Consider the following 20031-nt stretch of genomic DNA (forward strand, 5'->3'; position numbering starts at 1 on the left):
AGAAATGCTAAATATTCATTGTTAGTTAAAATGAAGATGTACTTTTTTCTTCATTCAAGGTCAGGATCACCTTGAATTTTATTCACAGATCCCCCTTGGAGATCTGAGAAACCAGGTAAAGAATCGTGTTTTAAATGAGTAATAACCTAACATGTGAATCCTTCCCACAGGGATGAAAGTTTTCAGATGTCTGCAGACACCATTTAGAATCTTTTCTTTTCTTTTTTAGAATGTTTTCTTTATAAATGACATAAATACCAAGGGTTGTGACTTTTGTGTTTTTTTAAATACTGCCAATGTCTTGTATCCAGCACATAAGAAAGTGAACATAAACAAACAAATAAATAAATGGCATCTACACCTCGGATAAAAGAAGTAACCCATGTTCACTTTTATTCTGGACATCCTCTTGACATAAATCCCGTTGTTCAACTTGGCTGATTCCCTGAAATTTTATCTGGACTAGCCCTTAACCATGGGAGAGAAAGCAAAATTTATATTACCCACAGAATTTATCCTTTGCCTACCTCCTACATTTCTTGAGATTGTTCTCAGATTTCTTAATCAATATTAAAGCAAGTAAAATCTCCTGTGGCTATGAATTTTGGCACCCTTAATGGTATCCATGGAAACGCCCTAATTGAAAACATTCAGCTCCCATTGGATCTTCTTATCCCATGAAACATTTAAGAGAATTAGTTTATATCTTCCCACATATTTTACACCCTACAATGACTCTTGCAGTGCTAGGTGATACAGATATGGTATACGAAGGAAACCTGTAATCTTGAACATTCAAAATAATTCTAAGGAACTGCTTATGGGCATTCAAAAGCCTGACTAGGGTGTGTTTGCAATGCTTGGTAAATTTAGCATTTTGTTTGTAATAGAAATGGCACTACCAAGTTAGGCAAAGCTTATCAGACATTTCCCTTTATTGAATTAAAAACAGACCATTTATTAATTTATGCTGTAGAAGATACAGTGTCAGAAGCCATGAGCCACTCGGTTTCTCACCTTTCCTTTACACACGTTATTAAATGGCCATCAATTTCTAGTTAGAATCAGCATTGCTTTTTCCCCACTTTAAAGCTCCAGTGCTACAAATAAATCAATCCATAGAAAGATCCAGCTCTATATTTTTCTCTTGTCCAAGGCACATCTGTTTTGTGTTATGCATCAATATTAGGGTGAAAGAGTAGAGAATCAGATGCTACCTGCAAGAAAAGCATTTTATCTTTTTGTGTAAAACAGGAATGAGGATGCCATACACCTCTTCTACCAAAAATTTAGGATTACTGCAATTGAACCCAAGTCTTATCCTCACCCACTCCACATCCCAGAGATGCTGCTCCTCCTTCGGGTGCTCTACAGCTCACTCAACAGGAGTGGCTCGAGATGGAAAAAAAAAGAAAAACACAAGGGCACAGAAAGAGCATGGATACCAGCCAAGGCTGACAGACTTTCAATAACCTGGGATTAGAAAAGCTGTGCAAATATATTTATTATCAAGATGTTTCAACTTGATAATGGTATTATTGCATTATTATTAAAATATTAATAATACAACTTATTATTATCAGCTTACTTTTATTGAGTAAAAGGCCTTCTGTGTTCATGTCAGGTGGCCAGGAGAACATTAGAAAACCATTTCTGAAGGATGGTGCTCAGTAATCCAAATCAAGCCAAAAAATTGAACTTTCTGCTACTTGAACAACCCATCTTCCACACCAAGGGCAGAAGAAATAAAGTGCTTCTTCTTTCTTTCAAGATTCTACCCTGACTGGGTTATAAATATGACTAAATAAAATGATAAATACCACAATCTCAATGCCAAATATATTCACCAACCTTTAATTGAATTTAACATAGAGGTTTTCATTTCATCACCACCCTGTAAGAAGTGCAACTACCCAGGGATCACCATGATGTGAGAAGCCTAAGCTGTGTGAAGAGGCCCCAAAATATAAGATACCATATGGAGAGACTAGCCACAAACACTGAGCACCCATTCCTAAGAGTAAAGAAGTCATCTTCAAAGTGGAACCTCCAGTCCCAGCTGTCCAACTAACACCATCTAGAGCATAAATGAACTGCCTAGCTGAGACCTTTTGAAATCCCTGACCACAAAACTATAAGCCACTAAGTCCTGGGGTGGGTTTTCAGACAGCAATGGAGAATGAAAACAATAGTCATTGCCTCTTGCATAAGCTTTGGTGCCACCAGAGAAAGAACTGTGAGGTTGCCCAACCATTTTCCAGACAAGAGTTGAAAAATGAACAAGGGTCCTTTCAGCTGGCTCAGACCTCAGAGTCACCATCCTTAATTCTCAGACAGAAATTAGTTGCAGCAAGAAATGCGGCACCTGATTTCTAGCTAACTTATCCCAGTAAGAATCATTAAACACCAGGGGCGCTAATGGTAAAAGGCTACCTCGTTCAAGTAAGGTCTCCCAACAGCAGAAAGCCTGGCATAGGACCCTACAGTAACTGCTGATTCTAGATAAATGACCTCTTGCCTCTAGGAATCCTCCCCAATGTGTGAACCCTAGAAATACTGTAACCTGTTTGGAAGGCACCTAATCAACAATGGGTTATGCAATCTATCAATATACTAATCTCTCAAGAGCAAGACAGAATAATCCTAGAGTCTGTCTTCCAGCTACTACCTACCTGCTGGTCTCAAGGTCTTGTCAAACTTACCAAGAAAATGAAATAGACACCCAGTACCACACAGCAAAGGACTAGGTGGGTCATTCAGGCAATTTTATCATTTGAGTAGTTTTAAATCTATACTTCTTTAGGTCCAGAAAACAAAGATGTATGGCCATGCTATCTATAGTCTATGGTGTTGTTAAAATTAGTCCTAATTAATATTCCTAACATAGTTATAAGAATGACTGGGAGTAGATAAGCCCTCGAAGTACACCATGGAACATTACTAAAAATAAGGAGCCCTTTCTACTCTGCAAAGTGTTTTTACACTTTTGTCCCAAAGCACTCTCTGAAGAGAAGTTACTTCTGTTATGTTTACTTTACAGACCAGGAAATAAAGGACATACCAACACTTCAGTGAGAAAGTGCCCTATGAACCCCAAGCCTCTAACACTGCTAGAATTTAGTGCAATTTATACATATCTATACCCATCAACCCATGTACAAAAGCATGGATGATCTGAATGACTATACAACAGCCACGATGGAAAATACGACAGGGAATTTAAGCTCTGGTCTGCCACACTAGAACAATAATTTCACCTCTCCTTACAGTTTTCCTGTCCAAAATACCCCACCCCAGAGGTAATAATTATGAAACTAATGATTCTTTCTGTCACCTTTCAGAATAAAACTGTTTGCTTTACCAGGATTTGCAGTTATTATATAGTAGTTTATGCCATAATACAGAAACTGCTCTGTAGTGAATGGAAAATAATATTTTTATCATAGTTCTAACATGGGAGAAAAAGTTGAATGACCTTATCCTAGATAACACAGGAAACTGGAGTTTATTCTACAATATTGTCATGGCACATAAAATGAGGTTACCAGGAACTGGGGGAGGAAGAATGTAGAATTATTGTTTAGTGGATACAGAGTTTCTGTTTGGAATGATTAAAAAATCCTGGAAATCCATAGTGGTGATGGTTGCACAACACTGTAAATGTATTTAATGCCACTGAACTGTACATTTAAAAATGGTTAAGATGCTAAATATTATGTATCCTACTACAACAAAAAAAATTAAGGAAAAAATGCCTGCATGAAGAAATAAAAGTCTTATGGCTAAATCATGCATTAACATTGCACTAGTTGAAAATGACTCAAGAAAGAAAAGTTAAAACAGTTTACATTTTATGTTACATACATGTTAACTGACAGTGTTCAAAACCTTTTCAATCATAATTTGTCAATCTAAACACTAATTAAGAGGCTTCACGGCATCAATTATTCTTATATTTCAGATCTAGAAACACTTCAGACTTAGACAATATTTTAACCAAATGATTAGAATATATTATTTTTAAGTTATGTTTTATTGATTATACCATTACAGTTGTCTTGATTTTTCCCCCTTGGCCCCCTCCACACAGCATCCCCCATCCCCTCAGGCAATCCCCCCACCACTGTTCAAGTCCATGGATTATGCATGTAAGTTCTTTGGCTACTCCATTTCCTATACTGTACTTTACATCCCCATGGCTATTCTGTAACTACCTATTTATACTGCTTAATCCACTCACCTAATCACCCATTCCCTCGCAACCCCCTCTTATCTGGCAAGCATGAAGACGCTCTCCATATCCACAATTCTGTCTCTGTACTTCATGTTTGCTTAGTCCATTTTTTAGATTCAATTGTTGATAAATTTATACTTGTTTGCTACTTTACTGTTCATAGTTTTGATCTTCTTTTTCTTAGATAAGTCCCTTTAACATTTCATATAATAAGGGCTTGGTGATGATGAACTCCTTGAATTTGATCTTATCTGAGAAGCACCTTATCTGTCCTTCCATTCTAAATGAAAGTTTTGCTGGATAGAGCAATCTTGGTTGTAGGTCTTTGGATTTCATGACTTGGAATACCTCTTTCCAGCCCCTTCTTGCCTGTAAGGTCTCTTTTGAGAAATCAGCTGACAGTCTGATGGGGACTCCTTTGTAGGTGACTGTCCCCTTATCTCTTGCTGCTTCTAGGATTCTCTCCTTCATTTTAATCTTGGCTAATGTAATGATGATGTGCCTTGGTGTGTTCCTTCTTGGGTCCAACTTCTTTGGGACTCTCTGAGCTTCCTGGACTTCCTAGAAATCTATTTGCTTTGCCAGATTGGGGAAGTTCTCCTTCATTATTTTTCAAATAAGTTTTCCATTTCTTGCTCTTCCTCTTCTCCTTCTAGCATCTCTATGATTAGGATATTGGGACATTTAAAGTTGTCCCAGAAGTTTCTAAGCCTCTCCTCATTTTTTTGAATTCTTGTTTCTTCATTCTTTTCTGTTTGGTTATTTCTTTCTTTCTTCTGGCCCATACCATTGATTTGAGTCCCAGTTTCCTTCCCATCACTGTTGGTTCCCTATATACTTTTCTTTATTTCACTTTGCATAGTGTTTACTTTTTCCTCTATTTTCTGACCATACTCAATCATTACTGTGAGCATCCTTATTACCAGTGTTTTGAACTCTGCATCTGATAGGTTGTCTATCTCCTCATCACTTAGTTCTTTTTCTGGAGTTTTGATCTGTTCTTTCATTTGGGCCATATTTCTTTGTCTTGGAGTATCTGTTATGTTGTAAGGGACAGAGCCTTAGGTATTCACCAGAGGTTTACCAGAGGTAAACAGCCTCTGGTTCTGCACAACAGCCAGAGGTTTTAAGGCTTTCTTTCCCCACACTGGAACCCTGTGTTACACAGTCTGTCTCGCTCTCCAGTTATTCCTCCCAGTTTATCTGCATGCAAGTATGGTACTGTCCAGTCCTCCAATCACTGCCTTGCCATGCATCCTTTCCACCCCAGCTGCCCATCTCTGCCCCTCCTACCAGTCTAGATGAATGTTTCTGCTTGAACTCCTTGGTTGTCAGACTTCCATACAGTTCAATTTTCTGGCAGTTCTGGTTGTTTCTCGTTTTTAAATTTGTTGTTGTCCTTCTTTTGGTTGTGTGAGGAGGCTGTGTATCTACCTACATCTCCATCTTGGCCAGAAGTCAAGAAAACACATTCTTAAAAAATAATTCCATGAATGTTCTAAAGTTGATTGGTTTGAGAACCCAATATAGTTAAACTTTATAAATAAAGCTGGTAGAAATATAATTACTGACCTAGCAAAGCAAACACATTAACTAGTAAAATGATAAAAGTCATTACTCTTCCTCTTTTGAGAAGTTATGAGTATTTGTTATGATAAAAACCAATCTCAGTAGAGAGAGCTAAAATCAAGTACATTTGAGATATGCCATAATACACGAAACTACGATTATGAAAACGGTAACATTTAGTGGAAGAAAGGAAAATATAATACCTACCAAAAGAGAATTCAAATAGGTATGAACCAGTACATAAATCCAATCTGCTTTTATTATTCAGTACAGTTTCCCACTCTAGATGTAGAAGATTATATGGTAGGGGTTTGCAAACTTTTTCTGGAAATACTTTAGGTTCTGTGGCCTACACAGTCTCTGTTAGAACTACTCAACTCAGCCCACTATAGGGTGAAAGCAGCCACAGACAATATATAAACACAAATGTGGCTGTGTGCCAGTAACACTTTGTTTATGGAAACTGAAATTTGAATTTCATATAATTTTCACATCATGAAACATTCCTTTTACTTTTTGCTAACCATTTAAAAATATAAAAACCATTCTTAGCTCATAGGCCATACCTTGTCCCCCCAAATAGGGAATAGGATGGAATTGGCCCATACCCTGTATTTTTTCCATCCCTAGATAAAAGAATGCTTTCAGTATCTGAACTCTTCAACAAATAGAAAAGCAAGAAGGGGCAACCGAGTCTTAAAACTCCATGACAGTTATCCAAAAAAGAAAGGCATACTAATAAGTAGGCCTCATCTGGAAAACAGTGAGAAAATCAGCAAGAATGTTTATTGGAATTCAGTTCGCTAATACACAAAAAGTTCAAAGTAGTAGTCTATACCCAGCAAGCCACTCAGTAAATATTTCTGATATTATTAGCAAAAAAAATATTCATACTGACTCCAAGAGAAAAGACAGAGGCTATGATTTCATTTATGCAGTGGTACAACGCATACCAGAAATTAGAGGGATTACTTTTAGGTCTAAAATGACCAGCCATGGTATTTTCTCAAGAAAGTCTAAAATTCTCAAAACTAGAGTAAATTTTATGTTAGTTCAGCACCAGGAAGCTGTTATTTACATGTAAGACAAATTTCTAGTAGAAAGGTCAGAGTATGACAAAATGTTTGAGAGTGCTCTATGAAACTGCCCAAAGGATTTTTCAAAAGAAAAATTAAGATGAGGGTCAAGATTCCATCCTTGACTACATGTGTGAGGCCAATGCTAAAACCAGCAGAGGAACTGACTTTCACCAAGGATATGTTCCATTTAAGAAACTGCAAGAATTTAATATTTGATAAACAGCTCAGAGCTCCTCTATTCCACCTTAACCACTTCCTATTTCTTGGTTTAAAGTACAAGGCTCCTAGGAAGAACCATTTGTTTGAGAATTAAAGAATCATACTACTTGCCCCCAAGCCAATGTTGTGTTACACACCCTATAGCACTGATAGAAAGAGTAGAATATCCACTTATCACCAATCATATTTACTATACCTTCAAAGGAAGGTTTATAATTCATAATTAAACAGAGTGCACTACTGGCCTATTCCAGATAAAATTACATTTTGAGAGAAAAAAATAAATACTCATTTTGATTTCACAAGTTTAAATAATGGAATGCTGGCAAAGCACCCTGCGATACATTCATCCAACCACCTGTCACTAACATCACCCTCGAACACAAAGGGCTATTTTTACATAGTACCCTATGGAGATAGATAATATCCCATTGCCATGGCAACAAATTTTCCAGAACATACGTTAGCCCGTGAAGAATGCAAAAGAGAACAAAGCTGTTTCTTTGCATTTGCCTTTATAGCATATGAGAAGAAGTCTAAGCTTTGCTAAGGCCTTGGTTTGCTGAGAAGGGCCTTAGTGAGTCTGAGCAACATACAAAGAACTCCTACATGGATACACATACACGTACAGGAATGTTATCCTTTGTGGAAAGAAAAAAGCCAAACTAATGCAAAGCCATACCCCCAAATATTATATATGCTTTCTATTCCCCTGAACTAACTCATCTCCAGTCCTAGGGTGACCTTTCCCACCATGTGCAGCTTACTCCTGGCAGAGTATTTAGGAAGGCCACTCCACTGCTACATTTTCCCCAGTGCCCTGAACAAGAACAAGCATCGCAACTCATGAAATGCCCCACTCTGATCATAAAGCACCCCGCCGTATCCAAATGAGAGAGACAATCCCATGGTCCTCAATGCTTCTCTGGATAAGTGTGAAAAGCAGCTCAGATGGGCTAGTCATTCCTGTCCGGCTCTCTCCTATCCCTCCTGGAGGTCATAAACCCAGACCCTGTTTGTCACAAATGGACTTCCCTCTCACCCCACAACAGCCATCTTCGCAGTCAAGGTTGTAGTCTGTGTGGCCTTTCTTCTATTTGTCCCCCAGAGCCACTCCCAGCAATTACTCATCCCCTCTGTCCAGGAGACTGACCTCTGTAAGCTTCAAAATGCAGGCACCCTTGCCCCTGACTTCCAGTTGAGTGAAGACAGCGAGAAGGACAGTACCACATCAAAGGGAAGGAGACAGAGTGGGATCTGCCCCTCAGCCCACCATCCCCTCCCTGGCCACAACTCTGGCAATGGCTGAGTTCTTCTAGACTACTGTGTCTACTGGGGAACAATATTGACAGTTCCAACAACATTCCCTCCCCCGACCCCTTCAGAGCTAGGGACGGTACTGCCTTTCTGCTGCTGCTAGTCTTTCCATGCCTCAACAGCTCTGCTTTCAGTAAAACTCTGTGAGCATGCTAATTTTCTGCAGGGCCCTGAATGATCCATAGCCTTACTCCAATTTCTGACGGCTTCCTTGGCTTCAAGGTTTAATCATCTATGACCTTAGACTGTCCCATATTCTGCTTCACCATAGCACAGAAACTCCTTAGAAATGTCCCAAAACTCTCCCTCAGATGCCCCCCCCGACAGAATCACTCTTTAAGGAAGAATCCCAACATTTACACAGAACTGCTATGAAAACAATAGCCTCTCCATAAAGACAGCATCAGGAAACCTCCCTTTCTTTTTTAGTCTGTCTCTTCAATACAGACTGAATTTCCACCCAAACAATTATGAAAAGTATTGCCAGAAGTCACTTAGTTCTGTAACCTTAATAAAGTCACTGAATCTCTGCACCTCCATTTTATTTTCTTCAAACTGGAGATAATAATTACTATCCAGTGGTTTGGTTGTCAGAATTAAATAAAATGAATTTTCTAAAAGTTAAATGAAGAGACAAGGCCAAGTATATGGTCATCAGTAAATAAATGGTAGCTGCTAAACCAGAATAGATTTTTGCCCTGGGGTACACTTGGCAATATCCGAAAACATTTTTGGATGTAACATCTATGGGAGGGACAGATACTTGCATCTAGTGGGTAGAGACCAGGGATGCTGCTAGACACCCTACAATGCACAGGAGAGACCCCACAACAAAGAATGACCCAGGCCAAAGTGTCCATAGTACTGAGGTAGAGAATCTTTGACCCAGAATAATGAATAAATTAAAAGAATCTAAAACACCTACATGTGCTTTACTACCATTGCCAAACAGTAATAGGATATAAAGGTACCAGAATGTATGCCAAGGAGAGGAGTTGAAACATTTTTAATTTGAAAGAGATCTTAAAGGGGGGGGGAAACCCTTCAAAAAGCAAGCACACCAAACATCTCCAGGGGCAAAAAGCTGTTTGCATATAATCATCTGTTTTTTCACACGGCTGACCCTGAATTAAAGGACAAACAAAAAGGATGTTGTATTAAATATGTTCTTTTGAAGGCGTCAGGGACAAACATTACACATTTAAGAAAGCCTGCTTTAAAAAATTAATTAAAAAAATTAATTGCTGGCATTTATGGAGTTGACTTCAATTAGTCAGGAAATTAACACAGGTAACCCACGTAATTACCCCCAGGAGGCTGAACAAAAGATATTTTTCTGTAAACCAATGGCAAAGTGTTATAAATGAATTAAGTCAAAACAAACATTTGCTACTAGCCTAATGCTAATAGCTTCTTCTGGTCATAAATTAACTTATAAAGATAGCTGGATTTCTCCAGCCAGTTAAAATCACTTTTTCCTTCAAGTCCATGGTCTAGATCTAGCCAGACTTGGAAGTAGAAATAACAGTGGCAAATAAAAGAGGCTCAACAGCCAGGGAGCACCCGCTCCTGCAGAGGGACTCTCTGGAGTGAGACAGAGATATAAAGGGCCAGATACAAAGGTCTAGAGCAGAGAGAGCTCAGAGCCAGGACTGCAGAAACCACAGGGTGAAGTCCTGGAGGAGGCAGTTGAGTACTCATTCACTCTGGGCCTCCTTTCCCCTGGCAAGATGGACTGGAGGGGGAGGGACCAGAGGACAGGACAATCCTGCCCTGGGGCTGGCCAGCAGTGCCATTGTTATTCTGACTTTGGAAAAAATGACTCCTTAAGAACTGAAATTTCTAGTCCTGACACCTTGTAACTCCTCCCAGCAGGACTTCTTAACCATTTGTGTGCTGTGGCCCTGTTTGGCAGTCTACATGGACCTCTTCTCAGAATACTATTTTTAAATGCATAGAATTAAACATTTAAAATACGTAGAATTATAAAAAAATATATTGGAATGCAGCTATCAAAAAAGTTAAAAAAAAACAAGTTTATGGTAGTAACACATTTGTTTATTAACACAATGAATAAAATCAGCCACTGTGTCTAAACTATTGTAAACTGTCACTGACATATCTGAGACAACTGTAGTATGATTTTGAAAATATCCTATTTCTACAGGTGATAAAGTCAGCGGTCATGCTAATACTACTATGGTTTGTTGCCTACATGCATAATAGAAACAAATGCTTGATTTCATTTAGGCATTAGTAAAAGGAAGATGTATTTTCCCACATCTAAAGTCACAGACTCCTGAACTGGACCCTCCTTTACAGTATTCTGTGCAGGAGTGGGCATGCAGGGCATTCATATCTGCTTTCGCACTTTCTTCCTGCCTCCTACTAGTAGACAGGAAAAAAAAACTGCCTAAAGACTAAAATTGAGACCTAGCTGGTGTGGCTCAGTGGATTGAGCGCCAGCCTGTGAACCAAAGGGTCGCCGGTTCAATTCCCAGTCAGGGCACATGCCTGGGTTTTGGGCCAGGTCTTCAATGTGAGAGGCAACCCCACATTGATGTTTCTCTCCCTCCCTTTCTCCCTGCTTTCCCCGCTCTCTAAAAATAAGTAAAATCGTCAAAAAGAACATTAAAATTGAAAATAATACCTGAGAAGTCATCTATCTGCCTGTTCTACTTGGCATAAGAAAATGAATTATGCATGAGAATGTTTTTGAGAAGATAAAGATATTTGAAAAGAGCAGTGAAGCAAAGATACATATTCTGGCCACAAAAAGGTAATCAGAATAATTTTCTGCTTCAGAAAACTCTAAAAGGCAACTGTGGTAGAAAGACCCTAAGGTGCTCCTCACCCCAAATAATTCTCGCTTCCTGGTGTCTGTGCTTTTACATAATCCCTTGAGTACAGAGAGAATCTGTGACTTGCTTCTAACCAACAGAATATGGCAAAGGTGATAGGATGTCACTCATCTAGGCCAACTGGAGAGAATCTCCTGCTGGTCTTACGGGAGCAAACGGCCATGTTATGAATTGCCTATGGAGAGGGCCATGTGGCAAGGAATGGCAAGTGGCCTCTAGAAGCTGAGGGTTTTAGTCTTAAAAATCACAAGAAACTGAATTCTACTGACAACTAAATGATCTTGGAAGAGGTCCCCAAGCTCCACAAAGGAATGTCACTCAGTCAACTCCTTCAATCCAGCTAAGACCCATTTAAGACCCATCTTCAAGACCCCTTTAAGCCATGTCAGGACTCCTAACCCGCAGAAACAATGAGACAATAAATATGTGTTGTTTTAAGCTGCAATTTAAATTTATGAAAATTCTTTGTAAAGCAATAGATAACTAATGCAGTAACCAATTCAAGGGGGTGACCAACAATCCCAGTTGACCTAAATCTATCCTGGTTTGAAAACTGAAATCCCAGCATGCTAGGGAACCCTCGGTTCTGAGCAATCCAGGTTTGTTCAACCCAGGTCTGAATGCCTTTGTTCACCGCAAAATTCCTGTGTTGAAATCCTAATGCCCAATATCACTGTATGAGAAGGTGGGGCCTTTGGAAAATGCTTAGGCCAGGAGGGTAGAGCCCTGATGAAAGGGATTAGTGCCATTATAAGATGCCAGAAAGCTCTCTAGCTCTTTCTACCATGTGAGGACAGGGAGCAAAGGTACCAGCTATAAACCAGGAAGGGGGCCCTCACCAGATCCCAAATCTGTCAGTGCCTTGATCTTGGACTTCTAGCCTCCAGAACTGTGAGCAATAAATACCTGTTGTCTATAACCTACCAGTCTGTAGCAATTAGTTATAGCATCCCAAACAGACTAAGACAGTTGCCCACCAATAAACATGTACCAAAGAACATAATGACATAAATACGAAATACTAGATACCGGCCTTTAGAAAACTAAGAGAAAGTTTCAAAATACTTGGAAGGGAACCAAACCCTTTTTCAAAAGTTTCCAATAATTAATGAAATAACTCAAGATTTCCTCAAAACCAATTTTCTATACCCTAAAAGTAGGGCTGTCCCTAGTTATAAGTATGAAAGTAGGACAATGTACAAATCTATCTTGTGTTTCTAGTCTCCCCTTTGTTACTTTTTCAATCTCCCTATTGGTTTCCCTAATTATTCTAAATCAGTTCTCAAACACTGTTACCTTAAAGGCTGCCTGCCAATGGCTTGGTTGCATGGAAGCATCACTCAGTTTTGCCATTTGACCATAAACCACAGTAACTTTTCTGTCCATATTAAATCCCTGCATGTTTCCATCTCTAACCATTCCCAGATTTCTTCCTTAAATATAAAACCTACGAATCATATACCTGAGACTTTCTTCAGGATAATAGAAAGGGAAGGGAACAAAGGTGGAAATGCAATGGAAAGGATCTGATCACGTACCAATAGTTGTTGAGTCTGGGTGGCAAGTGCAGAGGAGTTTAATGTATTTTCCTACCCACTTGTTTGTTTGAGATTTTCCTTTTTAAAAAGATGAGAAAATAATAAGCCTATGAAAGCCTAATCAAGGGTCCTCTAACACTCTCAAAAATATCAGTGCGCAATTTGCTATCTATGAAGTCACTTTTAATATCCGTACATGTTTAGAACAGTCCCCCAGTCATGTGACATTCTATATAAAGAAAAATGCCACCTACTTTCCTTAGACATAAAGGTCTCTACAGTACCATAATGATGAGTCACTGTAAGTGTAGGTAATGAAGATTTTTAAAAAGAAAACAGAAGGCCCTGGCCAGGTACTTCAGTTGGTTACAGTGTCATCTCAATACACCAAGGTTGTGGGTTCAATCCCTAGTCAGAGTACATACAAGAATTAACCAATAAATTCATAAATAAGTAGAACAAATGAATGTTTCTCTCTCTCCCCCTCCCCTTCCCTCTCTCTCCCCCAATCCCTCAAATATCAATTAATTTTTTAAAAAGAAAACACACCATAATTTGCCAAGTATAATGCACACTTTTTTGTCCAAATTTTTGAGGGAAAAATTAGGATGCACATTATACATGGGTAAGTAGTAATTCCATACCTATATAAATGTTTTTAATTCTTTTGTTTTTGCTTACGTATTAGAAGTGTAACTCTAGAAAGCAATAACAATATGTGTTGCAATAACAATGTAAAATAATACCCTGGAATACGATCACTGGTTTTGTTGCTAAATATAAATAAATAAATAGAATTAAAAACTTAAAACAAAAGATTTTTTTCCTGTAAGTCTGGGCCAAAAACATTGGTGCTCATTATACATGGCAACATACAGTAAATGAACTAGAGCTACAAGTGTCAACAAGGATGAACCTCAAAAACATAGTGAGAGGAAAAACAAGTTGCAGGTTACAAAGAGCACGATACTCCTCATTTTAAGTTGAAAAGCCATATAAAACAACATATTGTTTTAGTGACACACACATATAGACACTAAGAATTAAAAACTTTTACATATACATGTATATATGCATACACACAATATACATACACACAAAATATATACATGTGTGCATAAAATAATGAAATTTTTTTCAAATCATGCACACCATATTCAGGACAGCAGTAACCTCTAGGGTAGAGATGGAGGAAAATGAGACCAAAAAGGGGGTCACAGGAAATTTCACACTAACTGGGCTGTTTTACTTCTTATGCTGAGTGGTGCATATACAGCTATTTATTGGGTAAGGCTTTAGTTTTGCACACCTGAAATGTATTTTTAATAAAAATAGAATCAACAGCCCTGGTTGGCGTAGCTCAGTGGATTGAGCATGGGCCTGTGAAGCAAAGGGTCACTGGTTTGATTCCCAGTCAGGGCACATGCCTGGGTTGCAGGCCAGGTCCCCAGTAGAGGACACGTGAGAGGCAACCACACATTGATGTTTCTCTCCCTCTCCTTCTCTTTTCCTTCCCCTTCTAAATAAATAAATAAATAAATAAAATATTTTTTAAAAATAGAACCAACAAGTAACAATCATGCAAATGCCCTCCTTTTAGTCAGATAATGGTTTGGCTCTGGAACTTACTATATCTGTTGGCATTCGATCTCTTTTACCAAAAAAAAACCCCAACACTATCTCAAACAGCATATATTCCTAGTTACTGTTCTATTATTCTGGCCTCTAACTCCCTAAAGTATATACCACAAAGTGATATAATATAAAGATGCAAAAATTTTTTTAAATTGTTGCATTTGCATTTTTAAAAAATAGTTCTGGCTAATAATCTACAACAGGAAAAAGTTCACAAGAATTTTGTCTTTTGCCTATAGTTTTCTTTAATGACTAAACAGTTGGTTGCTTCAAAGAACTGCAAGAAACCCTTTCAATATGACTTCTTCCCAAAGGAGAGGCCTCATGTGCAAGAGTTTTTAGAATATCCCATACTTTTCACAGCTTTGTTTTACTTCATCTCAATCAAAGCTGCTTAAACAATCAGACATTACTTACTGGCTTTTCTCCCATTCAGTGATTTCCCCTGATAATACAAAATCAACAGAGTTTTATAACTATTCCCCTTAATGTCTAAGAGTTAACCATCAAGTCAGACACAGAAAGACAAAAACCATATAATCTCATTTATATGTGGAGTCTAAAGACCAGCTGACCAACCATCCCCAACTCATAAAGAGAACAAATTGGTGGCTGCTGGAGGGGGGTGAATGGATAAAGGGGGTCAAAAGGTACCAACTGCCAGTTATAAAATAAATAAGTTATGGGGATGTAATATAAAGCACGGTGACTATAGTTAATAATACTGTATTGTGTGCCTGAAAGTTGCTAGGAGAGTATATCATAATAATCTCATCACAAGAAAAAAAATTGTGACTGTGTGGTGATGGATGTTAACTAGACTTATTATGGTAATCATTTCACAAACATATATAAATATCAAATCATTATGCTGCACACCTGAAACTAATATAATGCTTGGGTCAATTTTATCAATGAAAAATACACTATTTCAAAACAAAAGAGTTACCTATCAATAAAAATAACATTATAATAACCACTTGAAATATGCACAGCATTCCCAGAGACTAAGATACTGTCCGAAAAGACGGATATTATAAAGGAGTCTATACAGTTTGCTAATTCATTATGTCAAACAGAAAACTTGCCAGTTTAAGGTAGACATTTTATTTCTAGCTGTTATATTTCAAATCTTCTCTTACTCAAACTCTGAAGAATAAAAACATTGACACTGGAATGTACTCTCCATGAGGACAGGGATTTGTGTTTGATTCACTGCTATAAACTTAGCAGTTAGAATAGTGTCTGTCTGATACACAATAGAAATTGAAATGCTTTAAATACCCTTCAAACCCAAACCTGATTCCCATAGTACCCTATGTCTTCTAGTAAAATGCTAGCCTTTGAATACCAATAAGATACTTCACAAAGTGGGAAACCCATTACTCTAACATTTCTAGCTCTTTACCTTGAAGTATTAAACAAAACTTATTTATCTGTTTCTCAGACATTGATTATTTCCCTTTTCTAATGTAAGTGTTTCATTCTACTATTTTTCTAGCTAGTACTAAAATCCTGCTTTTAAAATAAATAAGCACATGAAGATAAATACTCTTATACAGTCTAAAAGGCCTTTTAAAATAGGCTATTATGATGCTTTAAAATTATTCATGATGGCATAAAAGCACATGAAAAGATGCTCAAAATCATATGTCATCAGGGAATTGCAAATTAAAAGAACATAGAGATGCCACTGACTACATACCTATTAAAATAGCCAAAATCTGGAACACTTACAACACCAAATGCTGACAAGGACGTGGAACAGCAGGAACTCTCATTCACTGCTGGGGGTATTGCAAAATGGCACATCCACTTTGGGAGACAGTTTGGCAGTTTCTTACAAAACTAAACATAATTTTATTATATGATTTAGCAATCCTGACCCTTGGTATTTACCCAAAGGAGTTGAAAACCGAAGTGCACACAGATGTTTAGAATAATTTTACCCATAATTGCCAAAAGTAAAAAGCAACCAAGATGTCCTCCAGTTGGTGAATGAATAAACTGTGGTCCATCCAGACAATAGAATATTATTCTGCACTAAAAAGAAATGAGCCATTAAGAGATGAATGGATATGGAAGAATCTTAAATGCATATGACTAAATGAAAGAAGCCAATCTGAAAAGATTATATACTGTGTGATTCCAACTCTATGAGAATCTGAAACAGGCAAACTTGTGGAGAAAGTAAAAACATCAGCTGCCTGCCAAGGTTTGTGGGTAAGAGAAAGGGATGAAGCACAGAAGTGCAGCACATTATAATGATGGATACATGTCATTATACGTTCATCCAAATTCATTGACTGTACATCGCCAAGAGTGAAGTACATCACCGAGAGTGAACCATACTGGTAAACTATGAACTCTGGGTGATTATGATGTGCCAATGTAGGTTCATTAATTGTAACAAATGCTATCACCCTGGTGGGGGACGTTGATCATGGGGACGGCTGTGTAGATGTAGAGGCAGGGGGTACATGGGAACTCTGTACTCAATTTTGCTGTGAACCCCAAACACTCTGAAAAAGTATATGAAAATACATATATCTATATATTTTTAAGGTTTTATTTACTTATTATTAGAGAGGGGAAGAGAGGGAGAAGGAGAGGGAAAGAAATATTAATGTGTGGTTGCCTCTCATGTGCCCCCTACTGTGGACCTGGCCCGCAACTCAGGTATGTGCCCTGACTGGGAATCTAACTGGCCACCCTTTGGTTCCCAGGCTGGCGCTTAATCCACTGAGCCACACCAGCCAGGGCTAAAATACTTGTATATATTTAATAAATACATTTTTTATATTCAACTGAAAAAATCCATATGATAATTTACTCCCGTAACAAAGTAACAGGGGTAGTGGTGTATTTTTATTCCAAGGAGGTGATAACATTAAGTATTTTTATAGAATTTTTAATCCAGATAAGATTTTCACCCATCCTACAACATTATGGTAATCTTAATTGTATGCTGGCTGTTACCATAGAAACTACCAGAGCTGGTTAGTGCCTCCACGATTTGAGCAGTTATACCTGTTGGGCCATTTAATTCTGAACTTATAGGTTCCTGCTTAACAGGGAAAGGCTAAAAACGTCTGTATTTGTTTTAAAGAATGGTTAATATACCCATAAAGAGAGTGCAAATCAAGGTGAATGAAATGTGTGTGCACACACACACACTCAGACATGCCACACACCACCAAAGAGGTTGGTAAAAATTAAGTGGCTGCCAGCTGCTGGCTTTATTTGAATCTCTTCTGATTACATTTCCCTGTCCAGAATGCCTTTCCTATTAATTTTTACCTGTAAGAAGAATGTTGGATTACTGCAACTGTGTTAAGTTAATGGGGAAGGGTGTGTTTTGTTTTGCTGGGCTGAAAGGGGGAGCTTAAAGCTCTGACATTTACTACAAGCTATCTTCTAGGGACGTCCCCTTTTGCCAGTCTTCTTGCAAGCAGGTTTCCATGGAACATGAAGAATAGAACATTGAAAGGCACTGTGCCTTGGTTTCTTTTTAAATTATCTATACCTCCAGGAAGCATGGGTTCTGACACCAGGAAAGCCGCCCCCCCCAACTCCTAAGGAGTCGTTACCCAATATACTCAGACTTAATATACACCCCTCTTATCACAGTCCATGTATTATCAACAACAAAATAAGCCTTAATAGGTTCCCAGCTGTTACTTGCTGTGTGGCCTCAGTCATTTATTCCTTTTCATTTGAGAAACGGTGACAGCATTTAATAAATTGAATATGCTAGGGTATTTTCTGAGGGCCTGATGCAGTAACCATGGTTGTGTTTTAGTGCACCAATTTTTCTCTACTCGGTCCAGCTCAACTGCTTAGCAGCAGTAGCAGAACTGCCTACATATCAAGGACTTCTTAAAGGGCAATCAGCCATGCTAAATTCCGTGAATACTAATTATATTTTCAGAAATCCTGAATTCTAAAAGGTGAAAGATTACAGAGTGGCTGAAGTTATGCTCACAAGCAGGTGTATGCATGCTCCAGCAACATTTTAAAATATATCTACAAGCAATGATATTGCAAGTGAACCATAAAACACTCTGTGCACCTTTGGAAGTAGATTTTAAAGTACCACTCCCCACTCTAAATATTCAACTGATGTTAAATTTCATACTGGCTATTGCTTTTAAGAATAAGCTTCATTTCACATTTTGGGCCTGATATTAAGAATCTCATCACCATTTAGTGCTGGTAACAGCAAAAGACAAAGTGCTTATCAAGTAGTCTTTCTCCAAGCACCAAGGAAAGCACAAGAGAAAAACAGTATCTGCTGTGGATCAATCCCTCCTCCTGTTCCAGGTTTGGAGCAGCCAAAAGGAGATAGGTAGCTATGACACGCGTTACTTTCCAACACTATTTTCGAGTCCAAGCAATGATAATATGGGCAACACAGCTGTCTCCGACAGAGGACCTCCGGGTTCCACCTTTAGCCCTAAATAGGAGACTTGGCTCTGCCCTGCCAGACATCCTCTTGCAGCCGTGTGTCCCCACTCTGCAACTTGTCAATCCAGCTTTCCAGTTTAATACTAACATTCAGAAATATGTTAGTGGGCAATATATATATATATAGTAGATATGTATACAGAGCGGACAACATTTAGTCCTGGGATCCCGTCCATACAGACACATACAACACACATTCTTCAAGTTCAAATCCCAGCAAGGCACCCCAGCGCCCACTTCTTCCCACCCACTAAGGAGAGGGAAGGGCAAGAGCAGCGAACAGAGGTTAAACCAGACACCGGCCAAAACAAACACCACTTCCAGAACAAGGCAAACTTTGGGTCTGAGCGGCTGCGGAGCCCCAGAAATGGCCGGAGCAGGGAAGCGAGTACCAGTCCGTCACAGGGGAGGAAGACGGGAAGCGCACCCAGCACTGCTGAGCTGCAGAAGAGGCTGGTGTCCCCCGGGGGACAAGGGCGTCGCCGCCATTCCCGGCTACGAAGCCCCTTCTCTGCGACTTGACAGAGGCCTCCAGGTCCCTGTGGGTAGCCTTGTCATCCCATCTCGCCCCTTGTCCCCACAGAGATGATCCCCACAGACCCGCAGGGGCACGAAGACCTACCTGGTGCAGCGTCTCGGCGGGCAGCTGCGACGCCCGAAACAGGTCAGCCACCGGGCCCGTGGCTGCGGTGGCTGCAACCACGGCGGCCCTGGCAGCCTCAGGGGGCCCAGACCCGGGGCCCCCGCTGGCAGTGCCAGCGCAGCGCGCGAAGAGCTCGGAGTAGCACTGCTGCTCACCGTCGCTCAGCACTAGTGGCGACCCCGGGCCGCAGCCCGCGCCCACCGCTGCCTCCATGGGGCCTGGAAAGAGGCCCAGCGGAGCACCGTCCCAGGTTGGGGAGTCGGCAGCCTTCACCACAGCCTTCCCCGCCTGAGAATCGGCCTTGGCTGATGCCGCCACCGCCCCCACGCCCCGCAGCTGCGGGGCGCTTCCTCCAGGAGCCCGCCGGCCCCGCCCCCGGACTTGAATGTTGTGCCTCAGCGGCGAGGCACATGGAGACAGGCGCGGCAGGAACCAATCGAAGCCTGGGATCGCACCCCAGCCCCGCCCC

General features: G+C 39.6%; 1 protein-coding gene across 3 annotated transcripts in view; it reads right to left on the minus strand.

Moving 5' to 3' along the window:
• Nucleotides 1–19923, minus strand: part of REPS2 (RALBP1 associated Eps domain containing 2) — a 219772-nt gene extending 199849 nt beyond the window's left edge. For 2 of the 3 annotated variants that reach the window (XM_053655826.1, XM_053655825.1), the window contains exon 1: nt 19542–19922. In XM_053655826.1, the coding sequence (XP_053511801.1) occupies nt 19542–19775 (234 nt within the window). In that variant the 5' untranslated portion in view covers nt 19776–19922. Of the gene's footprint in view, nt 1–19541 lie in introns of all 3 variants that reach the window. The other variant, XM_053655827.1, reaches the window with a different exon arrangement.
• Between the last annotated feature and the right edge of the window lie 108 nt (nt 19924–20031).

This window comes from Artibeus jamaicensis, unplaced genomic scaffold, assembly GCF_021234435.1.
Source record: "Artibeus jamaicensis isolate MK-2021 breed Jamaican fruit bat unplaced genomic scaffold, CSHL_Jam_final scaffold_1283, whole genome shotgun sequence".
In the NCBI taxonomy this organism is placed as follows: Eukaryota; Metazoa; Chordata; class Mammalia; order Chiroptera; family Phyllostomidae; genus Artibeus; species Artibeus jamaicensis.